Raw genomic sequence first — 22,206 nt, forward strand, 5'->3', positions numbered from 1 at the left:
TTTCTCCCTAATATCCACTCTAAATCTCCCCTCTTTCTGCTTAAAGCCATTGTTCCTCATCCTATCACTACAAGCCCTTGTAAAAGGTTGCTTTCCAGCTTTCTTGTAGGTCCCCTTCAGGTAGTGCAGGGTCACTCTAAGGTCTCCCCAGAGCCTTCTCTTCTCCAGGCTGAACAGCCCCAGGTGTATCAGCCTGTCCTCTTAGGGGAGGTGCAGGGTCACTCTAAGGTCTCCCCAGAGCCTTCTCTTCTCCAGGCTGAACAGCCCCAGGTGTATCAGCCTGTCCTCTTAGGGGAGGTGCTCCAGCCCTGTGGACTGGAGCCTCCTCTGGACCCACTTCAGAAGGTCAATGTCCTTAATGACTGCCTGAGATTTAAAAAAGAAACACCACACAGAACCACCATCAATAAAATGGTTGCATGGTTTATTGATTAGGTGGGTTGGATAATAGATTGGACGTGATGATCTTGAAGGTCTCTTCCAACCTGGTTTGGTCTATTCTATTCTATTCTATTCTATTCTTCTACTCTAAAATGTGCTTTTACAGATTTTAGGAAAAAAAGAGCTAAAAATTACATTTTGTAACATTTGAAAAACTGAAATGTCATCTCCAGGAAAAAGTCAGTGTCTCAAAAAATAATCCAGTGGTGTAGTGTGGGTCCCACAGGGGAGCTGAGAATATATCCTCCCATCAGGTGTAGAGCTCATGCTGCTAGGCAAAAATGATTGATTAGCTTATAAACAGGCAGATGGGAACAAGAGTGGGAAGGAGAGGAAGATATGTCTCATTAGTGGCATGGATTACTCGGGTTTTAGTTTGAAAATCATCTAAATTTAACCTGAAGATTGCTTTGTTTCTCAACCAGAAGGTTTTTTTCCCAGGGTGGAGCTCTTTCCACTTTCTACTTCTACACACCCTCTTTCAGCAGCAAATTTCCTTGTGTTAAATACACTCTGCTGATCTTTCAGATGACATCAAGTTTGTTAGTTTTCTATGCTTAGATGAATTAAGGCTCTTTAATGACAGACCTAACTCCCTCATATGCTCAGTGGTTTGGTGTGGAACACTATGGGCCTCTCTGTAAGTACCAGCTTGATGCATCTGAATTTTTTCTGGTTTACCTCAAGCAGCTCCCACGCTTTCAGCAAGTCTATGCCCCAGTTCTTGGCTCCCTTGATAAGAACACGGTCTCAAGATCTCCAGGACAGTATTTTAGAGGATTTGCTAGTTTAGCTGTGGGTACTTGTGACACCTAGTGGTTCTGGCAAAAAAATACAAATATTTTAGAGGAAGAGGAAGTAGGGGGTGGGTAGGGCAGAGGAAGGAGGGATCCAGTATCACCTACTGGAAAACAGGTGCTACAATAACCCGAGAAAACACAGAGCTGAGCAGGTTCTTTCCCTGGGGATGTGGCACATCTGCCTGAGGCAAACACCCTCTGTAACCCAGCACATAAGCAATGGAAAAGGTCAGCTGCATGAAAAACATCTGGGGTGGGACTAGGAGATTATAAATGTTTGAGTAAGGTGGTCACATCCTCTTTGTGAAACAGGAGGCGAGCACAAGAGCTGTGGGTGATGAACAACTGAAGAGCACACCTGGCTTGGAGTAAGGATATTGATTCAGGCAATTCCACATCCTGAAGAAAAGAAGGAAAATGTTATAACCAGTTCATTGCTGGCTCTTTTCAAAGTCATCCCTTAAATGTGACACTTCAGCAATGTCCCATCACACAAGACTTCCTCTATGTTCAACAGAAAACCGCAGATGTTTCCACAGCTGTGGACTCAGATCTTAGGCAGACTGAACTGCTCTGTGAAGAAGCATGTTCTAATACCCTAACAAAACCCCTTGAGTTGTGTGAACTTTGTAAAAAAGCAAGATCAAGAGCAGACATCCTCCTGATGCACAGCAAGCCCATTGGAAGTCATGGTCAGATGCAAAGACTGAGCCATAAGCTGTGCTGGCTGATTGGGAGACTACATCTAGAAAGTCATGACCCAAGTGTGCAAAACCTCAAGAACCTTCTATGTTGGAGGCTCTTGGGGAAAAAAAACCCTGCTTTTGATGGTGGAGATAACAATCTGCAATGCTTTTAGCAGTCTCTGGCAGGAATGAAAACAATGGAGTGCCACATAATCCAAAACTCCCTCAGAGCCAGGTATTCACAACTAACTGCTAGCAGTGCCTATTTCTAAGCAGCTTTCCCTGAACACAAAATACCCACTGAAGATCTCTGACAGGGATAACATAAACAAAACCAATTTGCTTCATAACTGAAGGACTATGCACAGATAGATAACAGACACATTAAAACACAGCTTGTAAGCATGCAGATGCAGACTTATATATATATGAATGTTTGTATGTACTTCATGTGACTCATAGATTTGAGTACGTGGTGTGATTCATCAACTCTTTTGAGACTGGTTGGGTGATGGGTATGCTGTGTACCTTCTACTGTATCATGGTTCCTAGACTTACAGTGCATCAGTGTGTGTCTCTGGAAGACAAGAAGATGTATTTGCTGCGTACCTGGCAGTTTACTCCTTAAACTCTGCCATCTGGCATTTCTGGGTCACATACACACTTCTTCTCTGGTTTGGCAGGAGCCGAAGACCACAGCTGGATGCTTCAGGTTAGGTTAAGTGAAATGAGTGTATTAGAGTGGGTATAGCTCTCCTCTGGGTTTGCCCAGTGAAGGGATAAAGCTCAGATCACAGCAACTGTGTGATTTAAGTGTCTAGAAGAAGTATGTGAACAATAGATCCTATGTCACTTCCAAAGCTGCTCTCAAACTTTTCAAATGGTCATTGCTTGGACTGCTTGGTTGTAGTTTCTTGTCTAAGGAACCATTGTTAGGTGTCCTTTTACAGATGATTGTAAGAGAAATAAATATACATTGTAGGAGTGCTGCTAGTACAATGACAGGAAGAAAACTGATCTCCCCCCAGTAAAAAAAGTTAAGCTCTATGCCATCAGAGACAGGAGGAAAATCTTATCATATGGAAAAGTACTATGTCTGATGGTGGGAGTGAAACTAAAGAATAATTTCTGTTTCTTCATCCCAGCCCTAAACAACATAACTCCAGTTAAAAATGGAAACCAAGCTGGCTGATTCCACTCAAAACCATCTTCCCATTTTCTCACAGCAACCCTCCGCCTTGCAGAGAAGCCACAGAACCATGACCTGTTGGGTCAGAAGAGAAGCAGTCACTAAACAGGGCACAGCACCACCAGTGACCAGGGCATCCTCAGCTGCTGGGATACCTCCCAAGTCTGACTAGACTCTACCTGGTATAAACCCAGAGTAAACAGAAGCTGCAGAAACAATCAGTTTGATAGTAAGACCTTATCAGTCCTTGCTCATTGCCAACAATGCAGATAGCAGAACACCAGATGAAGCTGTCTTGCATGCATGGGCAGAGCCTGTAGGAAAGGTGGAAGTAAAGCCACGGAGTGAAAAACTCTTAAGAGATGGAGTTGCCAAGAAAGCAATTGTCCAGTTGTGAGGAATGAGAAGAGGAAAGAGACTTTATCTGGGATGTTTGCACCCACATCAGCTTATGGGACAGAGGGCAGGGACAAACTTAGCAACAAAAGACAGGACCTAATATTTCTCTTCAATATCTGAAAAACATTGTTAATGTGGAATCTCCATTAGTGAAATGTTTTACAAGTAGCTCAGCTGGTATTTCTCAGAGACAACACAGGCATCATGGATTCAGATGTGGGACAGAAGGAGTAGAGTGACCTGTGAAAGATCCTTCCTACTCTGTACTGTTTTCCTGATGATTCTTTGAGATATAAGTGGAAGAGTAATGAAGAAAAGCGCTTGGAAGGAAGGGAGGAAGGGAAAGAAAGAAAGAGAAAGAAAGAAAAGGAAAGAAGGAAAGAAGGAAAGAAGGAAAGAAGGAAAGAAGAAAAGAAGGAAAGAAGGAAAGAAAGGAAAAGGGGAAGGAGACAGGGAAGTGGAAAGGAAAGGGGAATCAAACTCTGTGCTACTATACCTGCACTCAGCATCTGAGTCCATCCAGCTTTAAACTTCTGTTTCAATATACAGAATATATCTAGTATATACAACTAGGACAGTAAATACTCATAAAGAACCTTGCAGAAATTCCATCCATACTGAAATGGGAATATTAACTACTACAAGACTCATTAAAAAAAGGAAACTTGAATGAATTCCACTAAATTAATCTTGCCACAGAAGGGAAATAAGCAAAAGACTTCTAAACCTCCTAATAAAAGCATAGGCAAAATCAGTGAAATGTTCAAACTTTCCTTTTGAGGAAGTCTTTCACTTTGTGCAATGCTGAACTCAGCCTCAATGAAGGATTAAAGAGGGGACAAAAAAATATGCTGTAGTTTCTTACCAGCTCTTCACAACTGGTTTCTTTCACAGACATAACAACTTGGGTACATGGGTTTTAACTTCTAGAAGGCACTGAACATTTTGGGATGTGCAACTGAAGGAGTCAGATACTGGTCATTAGATGAGCTATTAACTTCTGAGATCCATCAAGACTCTCAGGAAGCACAGTTTTACTTGGTAGAAAGGCAAGGTTATAAAAATAGATGTTATGCCTCTCTGCCTGACAAGACATCTGCCTGTGAAATGCACCTATTAAATGGAAATCACAAGAGAAAACCTGCACTGGTTTCTCTTGGCTTGGGCATTAAGAGCAATTGTGTTAACGAAATCATGCTTTTATTCATGTAACCTATTATTTTCAAATGATATCTGGAATGACATCAAATTCCACTGAAGCACATCTTTCAAAGGCAATGGGTGAAGTCATGAGAGTTATCTCATATAAAATAATGTATCATTTTACCAGTAATGTGAGAACTCTTCAAAGAACTGATCTGGCTGTTCTGGATTTGCTTGGAATCCACTGGACTCACAGCAATAAAACAGCATCAACTTCTCCTTTTCCTCCCTGATGTAACTACCTGCAACTTAATAGGCAAGGAAAGTTGCTCTGCTTAGCAGATGGCAGTTTATGACACAAAATTAGTAATTGCAACACCCTATTGTAGAGAGCAGTCAAAAATTAATTACAGCCTTCTGCTCAGCAACATTATATCTTGGTGCAGACACGACTGACAGTATTGTACAACGTATTTTATTGGCATTTTATTCAAAACATGTCCTAAAATAAGCATTAAGATTTTGGACCCCCAAAAAAAGCATTGGATCCTAAATGCTTTTCCTTGTTTATATGTCACCATAACATGGTTGAAGTTAAGAGATGTTACTGTGAGGTGCAACCGAGGAGAGGGACTGTTTACAAGCGTTTGCTGTGATAGGACAAGGGAGAATGGCTTTGAGCTGGAAGAGGGCAGATTTAGACTGGATATTTGGAGGAAATTCTTTCCAATGAGGGTGGTGAGCCACTGGAACAGGTTGCCAGGGGAGATTGTGGATACCCCTTCCCTGGAGGTCTTCAAGGCCAGGTTGGACAAGGCCTTAAGCAACCTGGTCTAGTGGGAGGTGTCTCTGCCCATGGCAAGGGGGTTGGAACTAAATGATCTTTAAGGTCTCTTCCAACCCAAACTATTCTATGATCCTTCCTATTTAAATATGTTGATTCTATTCAAGGCCAGTAAAGCATGTAAAGGAAATGTTTTCTCTATAATAATGTGATTAAATAATCAGAACACCAAGAGAATGCAATATGCTTTGTTCCCTAGTAAATTCCACACATTGCTCCTATGTTTCATTCCAGGAGTAAGACAATGAGAACATAATCAAACCATACTGGCAACAGTGACCTCTCTTTTCTCTTGTAAGTCTTAGTCTCACCAAGCTATCAGAATAAATAAGTAAAAATATGAATCTATCAAAATTTACTTGCTGCCCAAATGCCATTTGCAGTGAAATCTCTTACCACAAGCATTACAAACATCAAGGATGAAAATATTACCTAATTTTAAAGAGTCAGTAATGTGTCTTAAAATTATCATTCATTCCCAATTTCTAATAGTAGCTTGTAGTTATTAAAGCCTGGTCCAGGCATACTGAAGTAATGTAAGACTTGCCATTGATACAGAAGGCTCTGGCTTGGTAAGATACCGTCAGTGCCTCTATAATCAACATGCTTAGCTCTTGATCTTAGCAGGAATCCAGCTTGGAAATCCAACTCAGTATGCTGTAGTCTCAAAGTAGCAGACAGCTCTCTAGCAATTTCTATAGAAGAAATTACAGAGAAGTACCAAATATCTCTTCAAATGTAAAGCCACGGGTTGAACAGGCAATGGATTACAGTGGAACAATGGCACAACTGACTAAAAGAGTTAGCAGCTGGGAAAAAAAGGAAATTCCAGTAGATGTCTGTGCAACCTCTCAAACTGTGCTTTAACTCCCAAGGAGACTTGTCCCACCAGACTTAAATGAGTCTGTCTCCATGAGCGGGAGTTATGGCTGACAACCTGAGTTTGCAGTAGCAATGCACCACAGTTTGCAGTAGCAATGCACCACCAGCCAAGCCTGAAAACCGTGCTCAGTCTGATTTTCTGGTGGGCACTTGCATGGCATAATGAGGTAGGATCTGCATCCTTAGCTAATGCCTTTTCTGAAGGGAGAACCATTGCCTTCAAGCATGAATTTCTGAGGGAACCAGATGCTGTGCATGTGGGAGCAAGCGTCCAGTCCTAGATGAGTAGCATGCATGGTCCTCAGAGTCAGATACTTGTCTTCTGGTGTTTAAATTCAGAATGGACCTCTGTGATTAGTGGCAAATGTATTCTTTATTTTAAGGTCTCAACTCTAATATTGGGGATTCAGCAGATCTTTGCATTATCTGCAACTGATTCTGTATTGCCCTGTTGCTGAAAATATACATTTCTCCTGAAACTGTAACAGTCTTCTCCTGTAAATATCTACAGAATATAATTAAGAACATCTGGTAGAGGGAATTGATTTTGGAAACACTTTTGCTGGAAAGGAAGCCAAATTCACTCCTGGGAGCAGGGTTTCTAATAGTGTTTCCTTTCCTTCTGAAATAATAGTATGAAGTAAGACTATTCTGGGAGGTGTCAACAAAATCTTAATGATATATACAAGGGCTGAAAAGCCAAAACTAGAAGGGGAACCATGGAACAAAATTGTGTTTACACAGATGCTGGACAATCTCCAAAATCTCTGAAAATAGTGCTAAATCCTCCCAAGGCTGAACAATGGGAATGCAATGAGGAACCAAAGAATAATTAATATAACTTACTCCCACCCACGAACATACTTTGTGGGTTTTTTTTTTCATTCCCCCTACAAGAAAAACAACATAATGCAGGGGGGTTCTGATCCATTCCTTGTATCAGCACATAGGGCAGAGAAGGGAGTCACCAACAAAAGTTTGAGTTGAGCTGGTCTACATGACTGCTTTTATTTTTGCACAATAATTTAAAGTAGAATGCAAGCCCTTTATAAGGCATCTCCTTCACAGAAATGAGTTCAATGCATCAAATTTTGTGTAAAATCTGCAGACCTGGACACTAACCTCCTGATACCTGCCTCAGACATGGACTTAGGCCCCAGGCTGAGCTGAAATGGGGCTTTTGGGCCCACCAATATATATACACACATATAAAATAGTGTTCATGCAATGATTGTCTTCATGGATGTTTGAGGCTCATGATTAATATTGCCCAAGTAGCTATTGGCAGAGCAAAACTATCTTCCTGCACTTGACCTCCACACTTGAAGAAATAATCACTGCCTTTTTTTAGGACATCTGACAGCAAACAGTGGAACCATACCCTCAGAAAAACTCAGATATTTCCCATCACTGACTTTGTCTTTTCAAAAACTTTGATGTGTGAGGTGTGGAAGGGAGAGGAAGAGGAAAGACCAGTATTACTTGCAGGGACAGCAGGCAGAGTAGGATAACAACTTTGAAATAAATCATCTAACCAAACCATAACAGGAAGATCTTTGATAGTCTGAGCATTGTATAGAGCCAGTACGCTCTCCCCAAAGCACAGTGCCATTTCAATAGTGTTCCTGGAAAGCTCAGACAAGAGATTTCCCTGATGTGGTAGAAAATTGGCTCTAAATTGCTAAACAACTTCATTTTCTACTCCTTTAGTCCAGCTGACCACTCAAAATACCCCACCCAAACCCCTTAAAAAACCCCCACAAACAAACCCAAACCGTATCCTCAGCCCCCCTTTTGTCAGTAAACAGTGGAACTACACCAGTTTGAGAAGACACTGTTCATGCCTTTAAATGACCATGAATCACAGAACTGTTCCAGTTGGAAAAGACCTCCAAGATCATCAAGTCTAACCATCAACCCAACACCACCATAGCCACTAAACCATGTCCTGAAGCGCCATGTCCACACACGTATTGAACACTGCCAGGGGCTGTGACTCCACTTACCTCCCTGGGCATCCCAGCCCATTCCAATCCCCGTACTGGATACAGAAACTGCTTCTCTTTGAGCAAGTTGTACTTTGCAGCTTCAGTTTGCTGAGCATGTTTCTGTTATCCCTTCACAATACTTTCAAAAACATGCAGTAAAGTGGCACAACAAAACTCGCCTCTTTCTTTCCTGATTCTGTAGCATTATAAAGCAGTCCTGGCTGGAGAATGCATCATTTCTTCTTTTTCAGTTGTTCTCAGGAGCCTTATTTTCCACCATCTTATGTGATAGAGTGATTTATAGAGAGTTATTCAACTCTCAGGACAATTGACTATTTTACACTGAGAACATCCTGCAAAACCACTTCATGAAGAGCAGAAGTTTTGGCTCGTAGAATGAAAACAAGGAATGTGGAAATGCATTGTGTTTTCTAGCCTTAAGCATTATATATCTTGTCTTGCAGTACTACAAAACAATTTTCACTTTAAATACATGCTCTAACATAACAGAAAGAGGTTGTATGTACAGTTGTTCTGGCTCACAGTACATTTACAAAGGCAAAAAAAAAAAGGCAAATAAAGGCAAATAAATAGGTGAGATTAAGTAGTTCTGGAGGATTAACCCTAAAATATTCCAGTTTCCTGCTGATCTTCATTGTACCATTGGTTAGTTTCTGTGCTGTGCCAAGAGGGCTTATAACATTTTTCTTCCATTCAATGTCAAACAACATGTCACTTCCATGTGCAATGTTTCCACCATCAAGGCACTTTAATGGTCTGCCTCCTTCATCAGGAGGTATCTGGCTGCCTACTTGCATGACATTTGTGGAAGAATAATTACCTTTGGGACCCCTAGCCTCTACATCAGATGAGGCTGAAATCAGAGGGTGCACACACACACACACACAAACACAGGCTTTATAGGCTTTGTTTCCCAAGGAAATCGCTCTGCAAGGATATTCTTCTGCCTTTTGTTTTACATGACCTGATCTCATTGCGGATGTTCCATAAAGGACACTGGAAGCTTTTCCCATTCAAATGAAAAGCAAACAATTAACACTACTCGGTATCAGGGGAGTAAACATGCAGAGGTGATAGACCAGTGACCCCAGATCAAGCACAATGTCCTACTTACAGCAGCAATGCTCTTTCTTTCAAAAGAAACACACCCATTCTCCTGCTACTAGTTACTCTATTTCTGATCATAAACCAACCAGGTTCATCATCAGATCCATTTGTTTTCTGTCTTCTTTTCTTTTTCTCCTATAGGAGTATCTGGGGGAAATCTATGGCAAAAAAAAATTATGGGGAAAATCTGTATCTAATATTCTAAGTGTATGGCTTAGATCTTCAGGGCTGACATTAAAGTAAGGAAAAATAGTAAATAAAAGTGATATGAAGTGGGCCAACTCAAAAAAAAGAGGCATTAGAGGACCAGGGGAAATATACAGATCAAGAAAAAGAATAAAGATGCCAGAAATATGATCCAGCTATAAATTCTTTCACGTTGCATAGGTAAAGGGGATGATTCATAAATAGACAGGAAATTAGGAGGAGGATAAATGGTCCTAAATGAGCAGAGAAATAATTTTCTGTGTTTGGTAGCATCAACATGAAGAACAGACTCTTCTGCTCTGAGAGTGAGCTATGCAATGTGGCACACACGCTGAGCAGCTCAATTATCAATGGGGTTGAAGCAACAGTGGACTCTCTAAAGTTTGATGCAGCAGGCTGTAAGTGTGTGACTGCGTGATCCCCCACAATCTGAGTCTGATAGCAATCTCCCCAGCACCTCTCCCCAAACAGTTGCACTTCTGGGACTTGTCTGGCGTGACAGAAATTCACCTAAGCCTTTTTAATTCTGCCTGATCTGACATCTCTGTGGAAGGCCAGCAGCACTGCGGGTTCCGTTTCCCACCCAGTGTAAAAGCAATACTCAAGACAACGATGTTTCTGATTATTTATTATGGCACTTAAAAGCATATAAACTCCATTTCTAGGTGCTTCAAGCCAGTTTAAAAACAAAAATAAAAAATAATAATAAAATGAGGTTTTGTGGTTTAGGCAGTGTTTCAGAAATTTTGGTTAAGAATTTTCAGAATGCTACTAGATAGGAAGTAAGAATTTTGCTAGGAAAACAAAGAGTCTTCTCAAAAATAAGGCTTCCTTTTGGTAAAGCAGGTGCATGTTTGCTTAAGTTCATCCTGTTCATTGGCTCACCAGCATATATATATTTTTTTTTCAGGTAAGGAATTTGTGGGTTTGAAATAAGAAAACCCAAGCTAACCTCTGGAAATACATTCCTCTACTTAAACACCACCAAAGCTGCTCTCTTACTCACCCCATTCTATTTACTTTGTAAGATGTGACATAGAGACCACTCTAGAGCCTGAACTCTGAATACTTTTTCTCCTTCAGGTCTTCCTACCTCAGCAGTTAAGGATGCTGGTTAAAATCCAGCTCACTGAATCAGCTGTTTATTGCCATGCATGGCATTACGTTGATCTGAAGGCAGTTTGCCGCAGAGCCTAAAACCAAACCGAGTTTCTCTAAAACCTCACTTTGCAATTCCACTGCAGTAACAACATTTCCACTTCATACATTTGACATTTTATTTAATAGCCTTGTAAGTTCAGAATAGTTACATAATAGTTACATCACGGCTTTTAAAAAGGATTGCACTCAGCTACTCAGTCCATTGAAATACTAGAAAACAGGGAAAAGGAAAACATGGAGTGTAGAGGAGCTCTGTCCACTGAACTGAGTTCTTTGCAGCAAGGTCCTACTGAACACAGTGGTGTCCTCACGCTTTCTGGTAGACTCTAACACACTTGACACCATTCATGTCACATTCCTAGAAGACAAAGAGGTGGGTTTGTTTATTTGCCTCAATACAGACTGTAAGGAAAAAGATCTTTTAGAGCTGCTTTTCAGGCCAGCAGCACTCAAGGATCAGAACGCGGGACTGGACTCACCACCACCAGCTGTCCATCCACTAGTTTCCGTGTTATTATGGTCTTCTTGCCATCCCATTCCTGCTCCTGAATCAATGAGCCATCATCTTTTAAGCTGACAAGCGTCTGAAAGAAGAATCCAAATGTTACTATCTTACCCCTGACATCAGATGGAGCCTGAGGCTTTCCAACACATTATTCCAAAGGAAAAATGCCCAGCCCAGCTTACTCGACACAATCCTACAAAACCAGGACACTATCTTGCATGTTTTATTGATCCTTTTCCTGCATTACCTCACTGCTTATTCTCTCAGTGCTCTGAAACATTCCTGCAGCAGGCAGACCTTTGACAGCATGCACAATTTCAATTAGCAAGAGCAGACTATGTTCTCTGTTCATCTCTTTGTACACAGGCTTTGAGCTTTTGTGGGACGTTTATCTGATCTTGCAATAGCAGATGAACTGCCAGTGCATGGCTGAAAGCGGGAGCGGGGAGGAATGGTACACTGAGAGCACTCACACATGGAAATGAGAGACACATTTGAGGGCTTCTTTGTGTATAACCTCCTTTGGGATGAATATTCTCCCTACTTGGTGCAGGGAAGAGATCTTGGTCTTCTAACACTGGAGATTAGGGACTGTGATTCTCGCATACGTCTGGTGTCTCTGTTGTCCCACCGCACACTGGCCCCAGTTCTCTTACTGTGCAAATAGGAGACTGGGCAGAAAGATTAACCCTAGGGCTGAATTGCCTCTGATTAAACATCAATGGGATTTCTTCCACAGGCTTCAAATGCAGTGACATTTGGCTTTAACAGGGATTTAGAGGTCTGTTAGTTTTACTAGCACAATGCTTCTGCTACAGATTCAAAACAATTACACACACAAGACATTATTGGCTTCAGCATTTTCCCTCTTTGGAAGTTGCTTAATTCACAACATTGGGGAAAAAAATATTTCAATGAGACAGAGACATCTGCTCATGAAAGAAAGCATTGTTAGTGTGAGTGTCAAAAGTGATTTTTAAATACCATCTCCATCTACTGTAAAACACCCAAAGAACTGTGGCTTTCCAGTAGAAACTCTCATATACTGACCTGAGTTTTCCTGCCATCTAATGTGTTTTCCTCAAATTTCTCACCAAGCTTGAAGCTGAACTGTGAAGTTTTGAAGGTGCTTTCTGTTTTGACAGTGATTGTGTCTCCATCCTTAATAATGTAAACATCTGGTTTGGCCATGCTCCCCATTTTCCTCATGGCCATACCCACACCTGCAAGGCGAGAGGCACAGAGTGTCACCAAGTCAGTTAAGCCCTAAAGCTTTGGGCCACACAGGAATTCGAATACTTAATTCCCATTTAATTAGGCACTTAAGCACACTTGAGAATCAAAGCTCAAGAGCCACCAAAAAAAAAAAAAAAAAGGAAAGGAAAAAAAAAAAAAGAGGATGTTTTAAATTATCCACTGATGAGGAAAGGAAAAAAGGCTTGTCTGCAGACTCTTTGCTTCCTCAGAGGCTTTCGCTTCCTCAGAGAGCTAAAGCTAAACCTATTTCGCCTTCTAGAACACTCGCAGATGTCCTCAAACTCAGCACTGAGTTTTGTACAAAGAGAAATCAACAATAAATAGCAAAACAAACACAAAAGCTTAAACTAACATATAGAATGATTCCCTTCAAGTTCCAAAGACTTGGAAAAATCTACAGCTCAACTGACAGATTATCCACTTTACTCAAGAAACCCTCTCCCATAACCCTGCACACAACGGAAAACAAGCAATTTTAAATGAAGTTCCATCCTCTACATCCTCTATCCAAACCATGTGATTCTGAATTAGACAACCACTAGCTTGCAAAACACAAAACCCCAAACAGACTGTAAGAGAACTGAGTTTTGCAGATGACTGAAAATTCATCATCTGAGACGGCAGCCCTCAAAACTCCTCAGTTAAAAAGTCCACCCTGACTCAGACCCTGTGTGCGCTGCTTGAAGGGTTAGCTTGGGCCTTTGACATGAAGATACAAATAAGAGAGCAGGCAGGCAACAAATGTGAATCCATCAAATTGGGAAGTGCAGAGTGGAACCAGGAATTGCTAGGAAGCCAAAGGGGCAGAAAGCACCACCAAGTCAGTGAGTGTCTGGGCTCTGCAGCTGAAGTTGTTAGAAATTGTTCTCTGGTAACAGCACAGCACTCCCCTGGAATGTACAGGATACTTGTGTGAGCCCTGAGTCCACAAAGCAAAGATTACAGTTTCCTTGGGAGGCAGAAAAACAAAGTACTTCCCAGCTGCTGCTTCTCCAGGCTCAGCTGAGAATCCAGGACCGAGCCTTAAACTTGAGCCTGCAGTGCAAAACACAGTCCTCAGTCCAGTTTTCCTGACCAGAATTGGAAATGACTGTCATGGTGACTCCCCCACCCACTCCTCTGCTGTCATCCAGTTGAGAGTAATCCAAGTTATCTGATCTGCTACGCCTTGGGATCCAACTAAACAGAGCTGAGCTGCATATGTTTTCCATATGGCAAGGACTGAAACACAAACTTGTTTATCCTCAGGTGTTCTTTTGTACAGAATGATCAGAATCTGCAAAATCTCATTCATGGTGTAACTATAGGATCAATAGCAGCGAGTTTCCTAAGTAGTCAAGGAGAGATCCAACAAAGGACTGGCTTCTAAAGTGTGACTTTGAACAAATTTGATTGCCTAAACTGTAAATGCACAAAGAAAAAGTGATTGTTTTACGACTGTGATCTGAAAACAAACAAACTGCACTCAGTTGCTGCCTACACATGGGAGGTACTCTGTAGTTGCACCACTTAATTTCTGCTTTGAAGTTGCAGCTTGGTCAGTGCCTAGCCCTGCTGTTAGACATCAGCAGAGTGGCATCCTAATCCATGGCTGAATGGAGCCGAGTTTAAAATTCTTGAATTTCCTCCAAAGTCTCTCAAAATGATCAGCCCAGGAAGCTTTCTCCTATCACAACTATCACACACTGATTGGCCTCTCACACAAAATAGTTACAGCCTCTGCTGTCTGTAAAGCCAGTGATGCCTTTTGTATTTTACATGAAGAGCACAAGACAACTGCCTTCCTCTCCTCCCTCCAAAGAAATTCCACCTCTTAAGACCCTAACTTTCAGCCGTGGAACAGCTGCAGAAGACAATGGCCGCTGGGCTACTCAGACACTGCAAGGTGGCTATCACCTTTAGGCCAAGATGCTTCCCAGGGAGGTGGTCAATCGGCTCCTGGTGTTAGCTCTGTCCTCTATTAGGTAACTCTGTGTTACAAAATCTAGGGCAACCTGGCAGCAGGCAGTGCAAGCCCACAGCAGAATACAAATGGCCTCGGGCAGCCCTCAGCAGTCGGTCACCCAAGGGCAGCCGATCGAGTTTGGATCTCTGGTGAGGGGACACCCCAGGTGCCTTTCTGGTCAGGGGGCACCCCAGGTGGCTGCCCGGAGAGCCAGCCCAGGCCCGGCAGGTCCGTGCGCGGCAGCCCGGGCGGAGCGAGCCCGGCCGCAGTCTGCCAGCAGCGCCGGGTGCGGCACGCCCCGCCGCTCCACGCTCCGCGGCGAGGGCAGCCCGGAGCTCTCTCGCCTGCACCGGTCCTGCAGCCCCGGCCTCTCCCGGCTCCCCGCCCCGGGCATTGCCGGCAGAGGGAGGAGCAAACGGCCCTAATCGCAGCCGGGTTCCTAGCATCGGTTGATAATCCGGAGTGGTGCTGGCGGAAAGGGGGGTGACGGCTGGGCAGCAGCGGGGCGAGGGTGATGCTCCTGCTGGCACTGCCACCTGCCTCCCAGCAATTACGGGGCAAAAAAGGGTGACTGACATCTTTCGGACGCGAAGGCGTGGCGGCAGTTAGCCCGGGGAGGAAGGGTCTGCTCCTTGCCCCCCGCTGCATCCCGAGGCGTCGCGGCATCCCCCTGACAGCCGCCGCCCCGCTGCATCTCTCAGTCATGCAGCCCACCGCTTGCTGGCCCAGCCTGGGGCCGCGCCCCAGCGCCGGGGCCGCGCCCGCCGCAGACCTTGGACAGAGCCTCAGCGGCCGGTCCCGGCGCCGGCACGTCCCCGAGGCGGCCGAGGCCGGCACCCTCCATCCCATACTCCATCCCTCCCTCCCTCGCAGAGGCGGAGAGCTGCTGCTCCTCACCCAGTTCCTTCATATACTCCTCGAAGCCCTCGCTGGAGATGAGGCACCATTTGCCTAAAAACGCATCGATGGCCATGGCGGCGGCGGCGGCGGCGGCGCTGGGGCTGGCAGTGTCCCTAGGGAAGCGCAGAGGTAGGAGAACGGGCTGCAGCGGGGCCGCAGCCAACCTTTATAGCCGGAGCCGGCGACATGTGCCGCCGGGGAGAGCCAATGGGGCGCCCGCCGCGCCCCGGCCCCTTCCCCGCCGAGCCCCCGCCCGGCGAGTCCCGCCCGCGGCGGCGGCGGCAAGAGCGGGCACGTCGCGTCGCAGCCCTGCCCGCCCTCCTCCCGCACACACACACAGACACAGACACACACACACACACACACACATACACAGACACACACACGTAGCCCTTGCCTGCACCCCGGCTGCACCCAGAACGGGGGAACAGTGCCAGAGCCATCCTGCCAAGGGATGCTTCTTGGGGCACAAACACCACCCAGCACCTCCTGTGGCAAAGCAGTGCTGCCCATTGTGCCCGTGTGGTCCAAAAGTGGTCTCTGGGATTTTGACTCTACAGGGAAATTTTTGTAAGTCCGGGACACTGAATCCTGAATTGCACCATTTATTGCATACCATGCTTTTTGTGGATAATTTAGGAACAAAGAGGCGTCAGACATAATGGTTGGACTCAATGATCGTAAAGGTGTTTTTCCAGCCAGAATGATTCTTTGATTGATCATATGGTGCAGGGAGAGAGCAGTAAGGGATCAGTATCCCAAAGCAGTTTCTGGGATTTGATTGCAAGCCTTCCCAGTATCCCCACAAGTCCCACTGGGATATCCCATATTACTGAGCTACAGCACCTTATAGATCGATGTGACCTGGGAGTGGATGTGTTGCATGCAGTGATCGGGTAGCAAACAAGATCAATCAAAATACAAAACTAACGCAGGTACCTGCAGCATACAGGACAAAGGAAAGCCTGAACACAGTCTCATGCTTCAGCTCTGGGGAAACACAGATTTGGTTACCTTGGGTTCGGTCCATAGTGAGCTGCAAGACCCTGATTCCTGCATCTCAAAGGAAAGAGCAGCTGCCAGGGCTGTGTGCTGGGGCAGAAGTACCATGAAGTGACAGCAACGCAGCTTTACCAGGCTCCCTGAGGTTTGGGCCAGTCTTTTGTTACATTCTGTCAGGTGAGCAAAGATTTACTGTCGTTTTCTGCTCTTTTCTGAGTCGCAACAGAAATCCCGACGTACACCCAAGGTTTGTTTCCCACATCAAGATTATAGCAATTTCTGCCCCTTTTGGTCTTGTGTTGGGCTGAGCAAAGCCCATAGTTATTTTCTTCCGAGCAGAAAGATAAAAACCTGAAGATACACCTAGGGTCTGGAGCTTTTTGATGGAGTAGCCATGTCTATGTTCCTCTGCTGTGGAGGAGTTTGAGATGGAGGTGTCAAAACCAGAGAAGACAGCAAGGTCTCTGGCTGGTTCCCACATTTCACGACATGAGAAAGCACCATGAATCCAAATGTTTTGGTGCAAGAAGGACGCTTCCCTTTACACTTGGCAGTGACGTAACTTAGTGGAGCTAAACTGAATCAGTCTGAAGGCTTAATACTTTCTAGAAAAGGTCAAATTTGTCACACTCTAATCAGCTCAGTTTTCAACTGGGGTTTAAAAAAAACCCACCTCTTCTGACTCTCCTTTTCTACAGAGCTGCCTTTAATTACCTCCACTTCTCTGACTATACGCTTGCTTTTAATATGCAAATAAGACTACAGCGTCTGCTCGTAAGGCAGCAACCGACGTTGCTTTTTTTGTCATTAAGTAGGTGCATTGAAACACAAGACTGGCAACTTCCTCCCACCTTTTTGTTGTCCTTCTTCTTGTTGTCTTGCGCAAGAGACTGGAGAGCAAATTTAAAATCAGGCCACTTTTTACTAGCGGAACCAAAATGCCTTCCATCCTGCAGCCCTTTTCTGGTTGCTTGCAGAAAGGGTAAATGAAAAGCAATTAGCTGGAGGATCAAACAGAATCAACCTTCAGGAATTAGGAAGTCTTCGGTTTTGTAAAACAGGGACAATTTCTAGAAATAGAAATCCTGGCTCTGCTCCACGGATCCACATTTCTGCAGCGCTGCCTGCAGATGGCTTGTGATATGCAAATGGTGCTCAGGTGTAAGTGCTGATAATGCAAGCAGGAGATGTAAAATCCACTATTTCCATCTAGTGGTGAGACAGTATTCCTGGACCTGAAGTACGTGGAGATGCAGCTACCTACCTGTACAGAGCGTTGCTATGGTTTTGAATCCTCCCTCAAGTAGTTTGGTTTGATTTACTCTCCTTACAAATTGAATTTCAGGTCTAGGCATGTAAGTTCATTAAAGATGTAAAAAAGAAAAGAGTGTCTTATCTCTCTTTTCTGAAATGCAGACTGTTAGGATACAGGGGGGAAAAAAAAGAAAGCTATTTTTACAAATTCAGATGTTTTGCAAATTAAGGCAGTGATATGAATTACTGGCTGTCATGCTGTTGCTGCCACACCTCAAAATTTCTTTGAAATAGTGCTGAAATCTGTGGTATCCAGACAGCAAATAAAAAAAGTAACTAGAGGGACCATAGATGTGTCCTTTGGGGCTGCAAAATACATGCTCATTTTTGCTACGACAGTACAGTACCTATATTGGTCAAATAGGGCTCGTGCCTTGGGAGGTAAGATCAAATGGTCAGATATTAGGAGCTGCTTGAGCCACAGGGATTTCTCTCTTAAGTCCCAGTTCCTGCCTGGTTTGAGGCTGACACCACGGTCAGGTGTGTTTTGTTTGCATAGCCTCAAGATAAACACGAAGAGCAGCAGCAAATAGATATATTCATATGGGAAGTGTGGAACTCCTACACCACATGTCACTCTTTCAGCACAGACAGCCGAGCTCTCTGAAGCTTTGCTCATTTCCATGTTAGACTATATGTTGTTCAAGAGAAGAGAATTGAAGTTACAAGGAGAAGTGTAAATTTTTTTCTGTGGAAATTAGCTGCACGGAAAGCACGTAGCCACAGTTAGGAGCAACCACCACCTCGGCATCCCTGGGCCTGCCAGGGTGAATGTTTTCCTGAGGTAGTCAAGCCCTTGATCTGGGGGTGGGGAGGAGATATTACACACCAGAAAAAAAAAAAAGGACCAAGGCAAAAGAGTGCACAGAGACCTTCATTCTAGTCCTTTAGGCAAGTGTGCGACGTGCAGTGAGGCTTCGGCTGACCTGAGAGTTGGGAAGCTGTAAGCAGCAGTGCTTGAGGTTTCTCTTCACGTAGCCCTAGGATTACCCACTGCATGCAAGGTCAGCCATATTTCATCTACCCAAGTCATAACACCTGCTGCTTGGGCAGGGCAGAGCACCACCACCTTCTGGTCTGCAATGTATCTCTGGATCAGGTTGCATAGGAGGTGTAAGTTTTTCCCTAGACCTTTACTCATGCAACTGCCCACACGTTTAACTTGGAAGGAAACCAATCTGATATACTTTGCTCTACTGTGCAAAAGGGAGGATCTTCCTTTCCTTCTAGTATACAGACATCATGTATGTACAGTACCTTCTCTAAGTGGTAGGCTTCTAGACAAGATGAGTTCTTAAAAAAGCCTTAAAAAATTGCCAGGAAAGGTGTACACCACAGCCCAAACATTACTTTTTGGCTTGTCCTTAGCTGTGAAAATAGTTAAAGCATCCCATGAATAATAGCTACTCACCCGCAAGGCATGGATGAAAAAAATTGCACAGACAGCACAGCTTTGTTTCTGTTTCCTTGTTGTACAAGTGTGGTTTTCCCTTCCCAGCCTTGTCGTCACTAAGCAGGCATGATGAAACATGTGCTACAGTTGCATAGCTGGCCCAGGTAGACTTTACTCCAGCGCAGGAGCTGTGTTTGGGCAATACTAGATCAGGGTTTATGAAACAACACATGAACCTACAGGTTTTCATTTGTATGTCAATAGGCACAAGATCTTCTAGTGTATCAGCATTTCATTACCTCTGAGCTGGAAGAGCTGGGCATGGCTTGTGTTTTATCAATGAATTTTGTATGCCACATCTCGGTTTTCAAGTCGAAACAAAGCCATCCTGCTCCCCAGCACAGTTTAGCCCAAGGAGCATGGGTCTGAGCAGCCTTTGCTGTGGATCTGGCCACTGCTGCCTCTGCTGTGGGTGAACAGGTGTCTGGGCCTGGCAGGCTCAGTGCTGAGACCCGAGCCAAGCAGAGCCCTGGCCCTGGCTGATGCCCCCGAGCATTACAATAATGCAATTAACATGCAGTGGCCTCACTCTGTGTCCTCCAGGCTGCCAGCAGCACCTCCAAAGCCAGCTTAAAGGGAAACACCCACATCCAGGACAAAATTTATGGGGTGACAGCTCACTGGTTGTACCCTGCATCAGTCACAGGAGAGAAAGCTCCAGAGCCTGCAGTGACCAGAAAAAGCACTCCAGGCTTCATTTTCCTCATTCCAGACAAAAACAACCTGACATCAGCTCCAGACTTGCTCCATAGTGACTGCAGATAGACAAGCTTGTGTTTACCTTTGGAAGCTTTGTAAACCCTCTGTATTTAGCAGTACTATCTACCCTGAATAGCAAACATCCACACATGAGTATAAAACTACTTATATTTACCTTCAGAACTTGACAATCGGCATAGTCATTGCAACATTAAAAATGGAAAGATCTCTGTCTCCTGCAGAGATCAGGATGGCTACAAATGGCCCATAGGTGTAGTTTTAGCACTGAAAAGGCATTTGATCCACATAAACCAAAAGCCTATTTAGCAGGGAACACCTGCTCACAGAGGAGACTTTCAGAAAGAGAGTACTCTGACACGGCTAAAAAGCCATCACAGATGTATACAATCTCAGATGTACAAAGAAACCTCAGATGTACAAAGTATTATCCCAAAGCTCTATAACTAAAACTGAACAAAACACAAACCAGCTTTGTCCTTTCTGTGTGGTACAGAGCTGTAAGGAGGTAAGGACAAGGAATGGGAATAAACAATGATAAAAGAAATTGTTCTACCAATGATAAGTAATTAGCCCATGAAATTTCGAATCACGGATTGCAGATGTGCCTAATGGATTTCAGAAAGAGTGTATCAAGTTTTAGGGTTTGGGTTTGGGTTTTTTGATTGCTTATTATGAGCTACATTATCAAAGATTTGCATTGACAACTGTGAAGGTAACCTCATTTTAAAAACAGTTTAATTTAGAGTTGTGTAAATTTCCCTGCTTTGCATTCTTGGGATGCCACAAAGAAGAGCATCACAGATGTAGAAACTTGGAGGGCAGAGCCTGACACTCATCCTGAATAGAATAGAATAGGAATAGAATAGAATAGAATAGACCAGACCAGGTTGGAAGAGACCTTCAAGATCATCATGTCCAACCTATCATCCAACACCACCTAATCAACTAAACCATGCAACCAAGCACCCTATGAAGTCTCCTCCTGAACACCTCCAGTGATGGTGACTCCACCACCTCCCTGGGCAGCCCATTCCAATGGCAATCACTCTCTCTGTGTAAAACTTCCTCCTAACCTCCAGCCTAAACCTCCCCTGGTGCAGCCTGAGACTGTGTCCTCTTGTTCTGGTGCTGGTTGCCTGGGAGAAGAGACCAACCTCTGCCTGTCTACAACCTCCCTTAAGGTAGTCGTAGAGAGCAATAAGGTCCCCCCTGAGTCTCCTCTTCTCCAGGCTAAGCAACCCCAGCTCCCTCAGCCTCTCCTCATAGGGCTTGTGTTCCAAGCCCCTCACCAACTTTGTTGCCCTTCTCTGGACACTCTCCAGCAAGTCAACATCCTTCCTAAACTGAGGGGCCCAGAACTGGACACAGTACTCGAGGTGTGGCCTAACCAGTGCAGTGTACAGGGGCAGAGTGACCTCCCTGCTCCTGCTGGCCAATAGAGGGTCTGAGACAGGATGTGGATACCAGCACTAGAGTGAGAGGGGCTGCAACCACCAACTGCTGCTCTTCATGTTGAGCAAAATCCTGCCATAAGGTGTTCAGAGTATGTGTAGCTTGTCTACCAGGTCAGGGCTCCCAAAGGACTTCATTCTGGAGCAGCAAGGGCTTGGGTGTGAAATAGTTGCTCAGGGCACTGTTGATGCCTTTTTTTTTTTTTCTTCTTTTTTTTTGACCAAAAGCACAAATCTCCTCACAGCTGCACACAGCTGGGAAAGACAGGCTGAGGCATTAGCTTCCAGTTCAGACTTGCCTTTTGGAGAAGACCTCCTCTTTTCTGGCCAGTAGGAGAATCCAAGGGGGGGAAAACCACTCGTAAACTAAAGCCAGTTTTTACTATTATCCCATTGCCAGCACACCAGGTTTCCCAAGTATGTTCAAAAGATCTTTTAAGAAAATTCTTGCCTCTGGCACCTCAGGCAGTCATGCAAAACCAGCAGATACTCTCCACTTGAAAAGCCTCATGCTGTTTGGGTTTAGGTCCTTGATTCATCCCCAAGAGATAGGATCTTACATATCTGACATCTAGGCCAGAGAAAATCTGTAAGGAGATAAGAAATTACATCACAGTTCCTTGATTTTCTCCTATACTTGTGCTACAAGATGGTTTCTAGTACCCATTACAACATCTTTGTATGTGCAGCTTGACACTGATCTAGCTATGTGAAGGAAAGGAGGATTAGTCACCTGGTTCTTGTATTTACCATTTCCAGCAACTACTGTGAAATCTATTAAAGAAATGGAT

The 22,206-nt window shown here is 44.2% G+C and overlaps 1 protein-coding gene across 1 annotated transcript; it reads right to left on the minus strand.

Annotated features, from left to right (window-relative positions):
* Positions 1-10,605: 10,605 nt before the first annotated feature.
* Positions 10,606-15,725, minus strand: FABP5 (fatty acid binding protein 5). Its single transcript, XM_054167151.1, has 4 exons — positions 15,473-15,725; positions 12,424-12,596; positions 11,348-11,452; positions 10,606-11,226 (listed from the first exon to the last, which is right to left on the minus strand). The coding sequence occupies exons 1-4, from the start codon at positions 15,546-15,548 to the stop codon at positions 11,176-11,178; spliced, it is 405 nt and encodes a 134-aa protein (XP_054023126.1). The 5' UTR covers positions 15,549-15,725; the 3' UTR covers positions 10,606-11,175.
* Between the last annotated feature and the right edge of the window lie 6,481 nt (positions 15,726-22,206).

The sequence above is a fragment of the Dryobates pubescens genome, chromosome 14, assembly GCF_014839835.1.
Source record: "Dryobates pubescens isolate bDryPub1 chromosome 14, bDryPub1.pri, whole genome shotgun sequence".
Taxonomy (NCBI): domain Eukaryota; kingdom Metazoa; phylum Chordata; class Aves; order Piciformes; family Picidae; genus Dryobates; species Dryobates pubescens.

Bases quoted from the DNA above. Each gene is read 5' to 3' on its own strand.
- FABP5 (XM_054167151.1), bottom strand. From the start codon at position 15,548: ATGGCCATCGATGCGTTTTTAGGCAAATGGTGCCTCATCTCCAGCGAG. The intron at 12,597-15,472 runs GTGAGGAGCAGC...CTCGCCTTGCAG, and splicing joins GGAGTATATGAAGGAACTGG to GTGTGGGTATGGCCATGAGG. The intron at 11,227-11,347 runs GTGAGTCCAGTC...TTTGTCTTCTAG, and splicing joins TGGATGGACAGCTGGTGGTG to GAATGTGACATGAATGGTGT.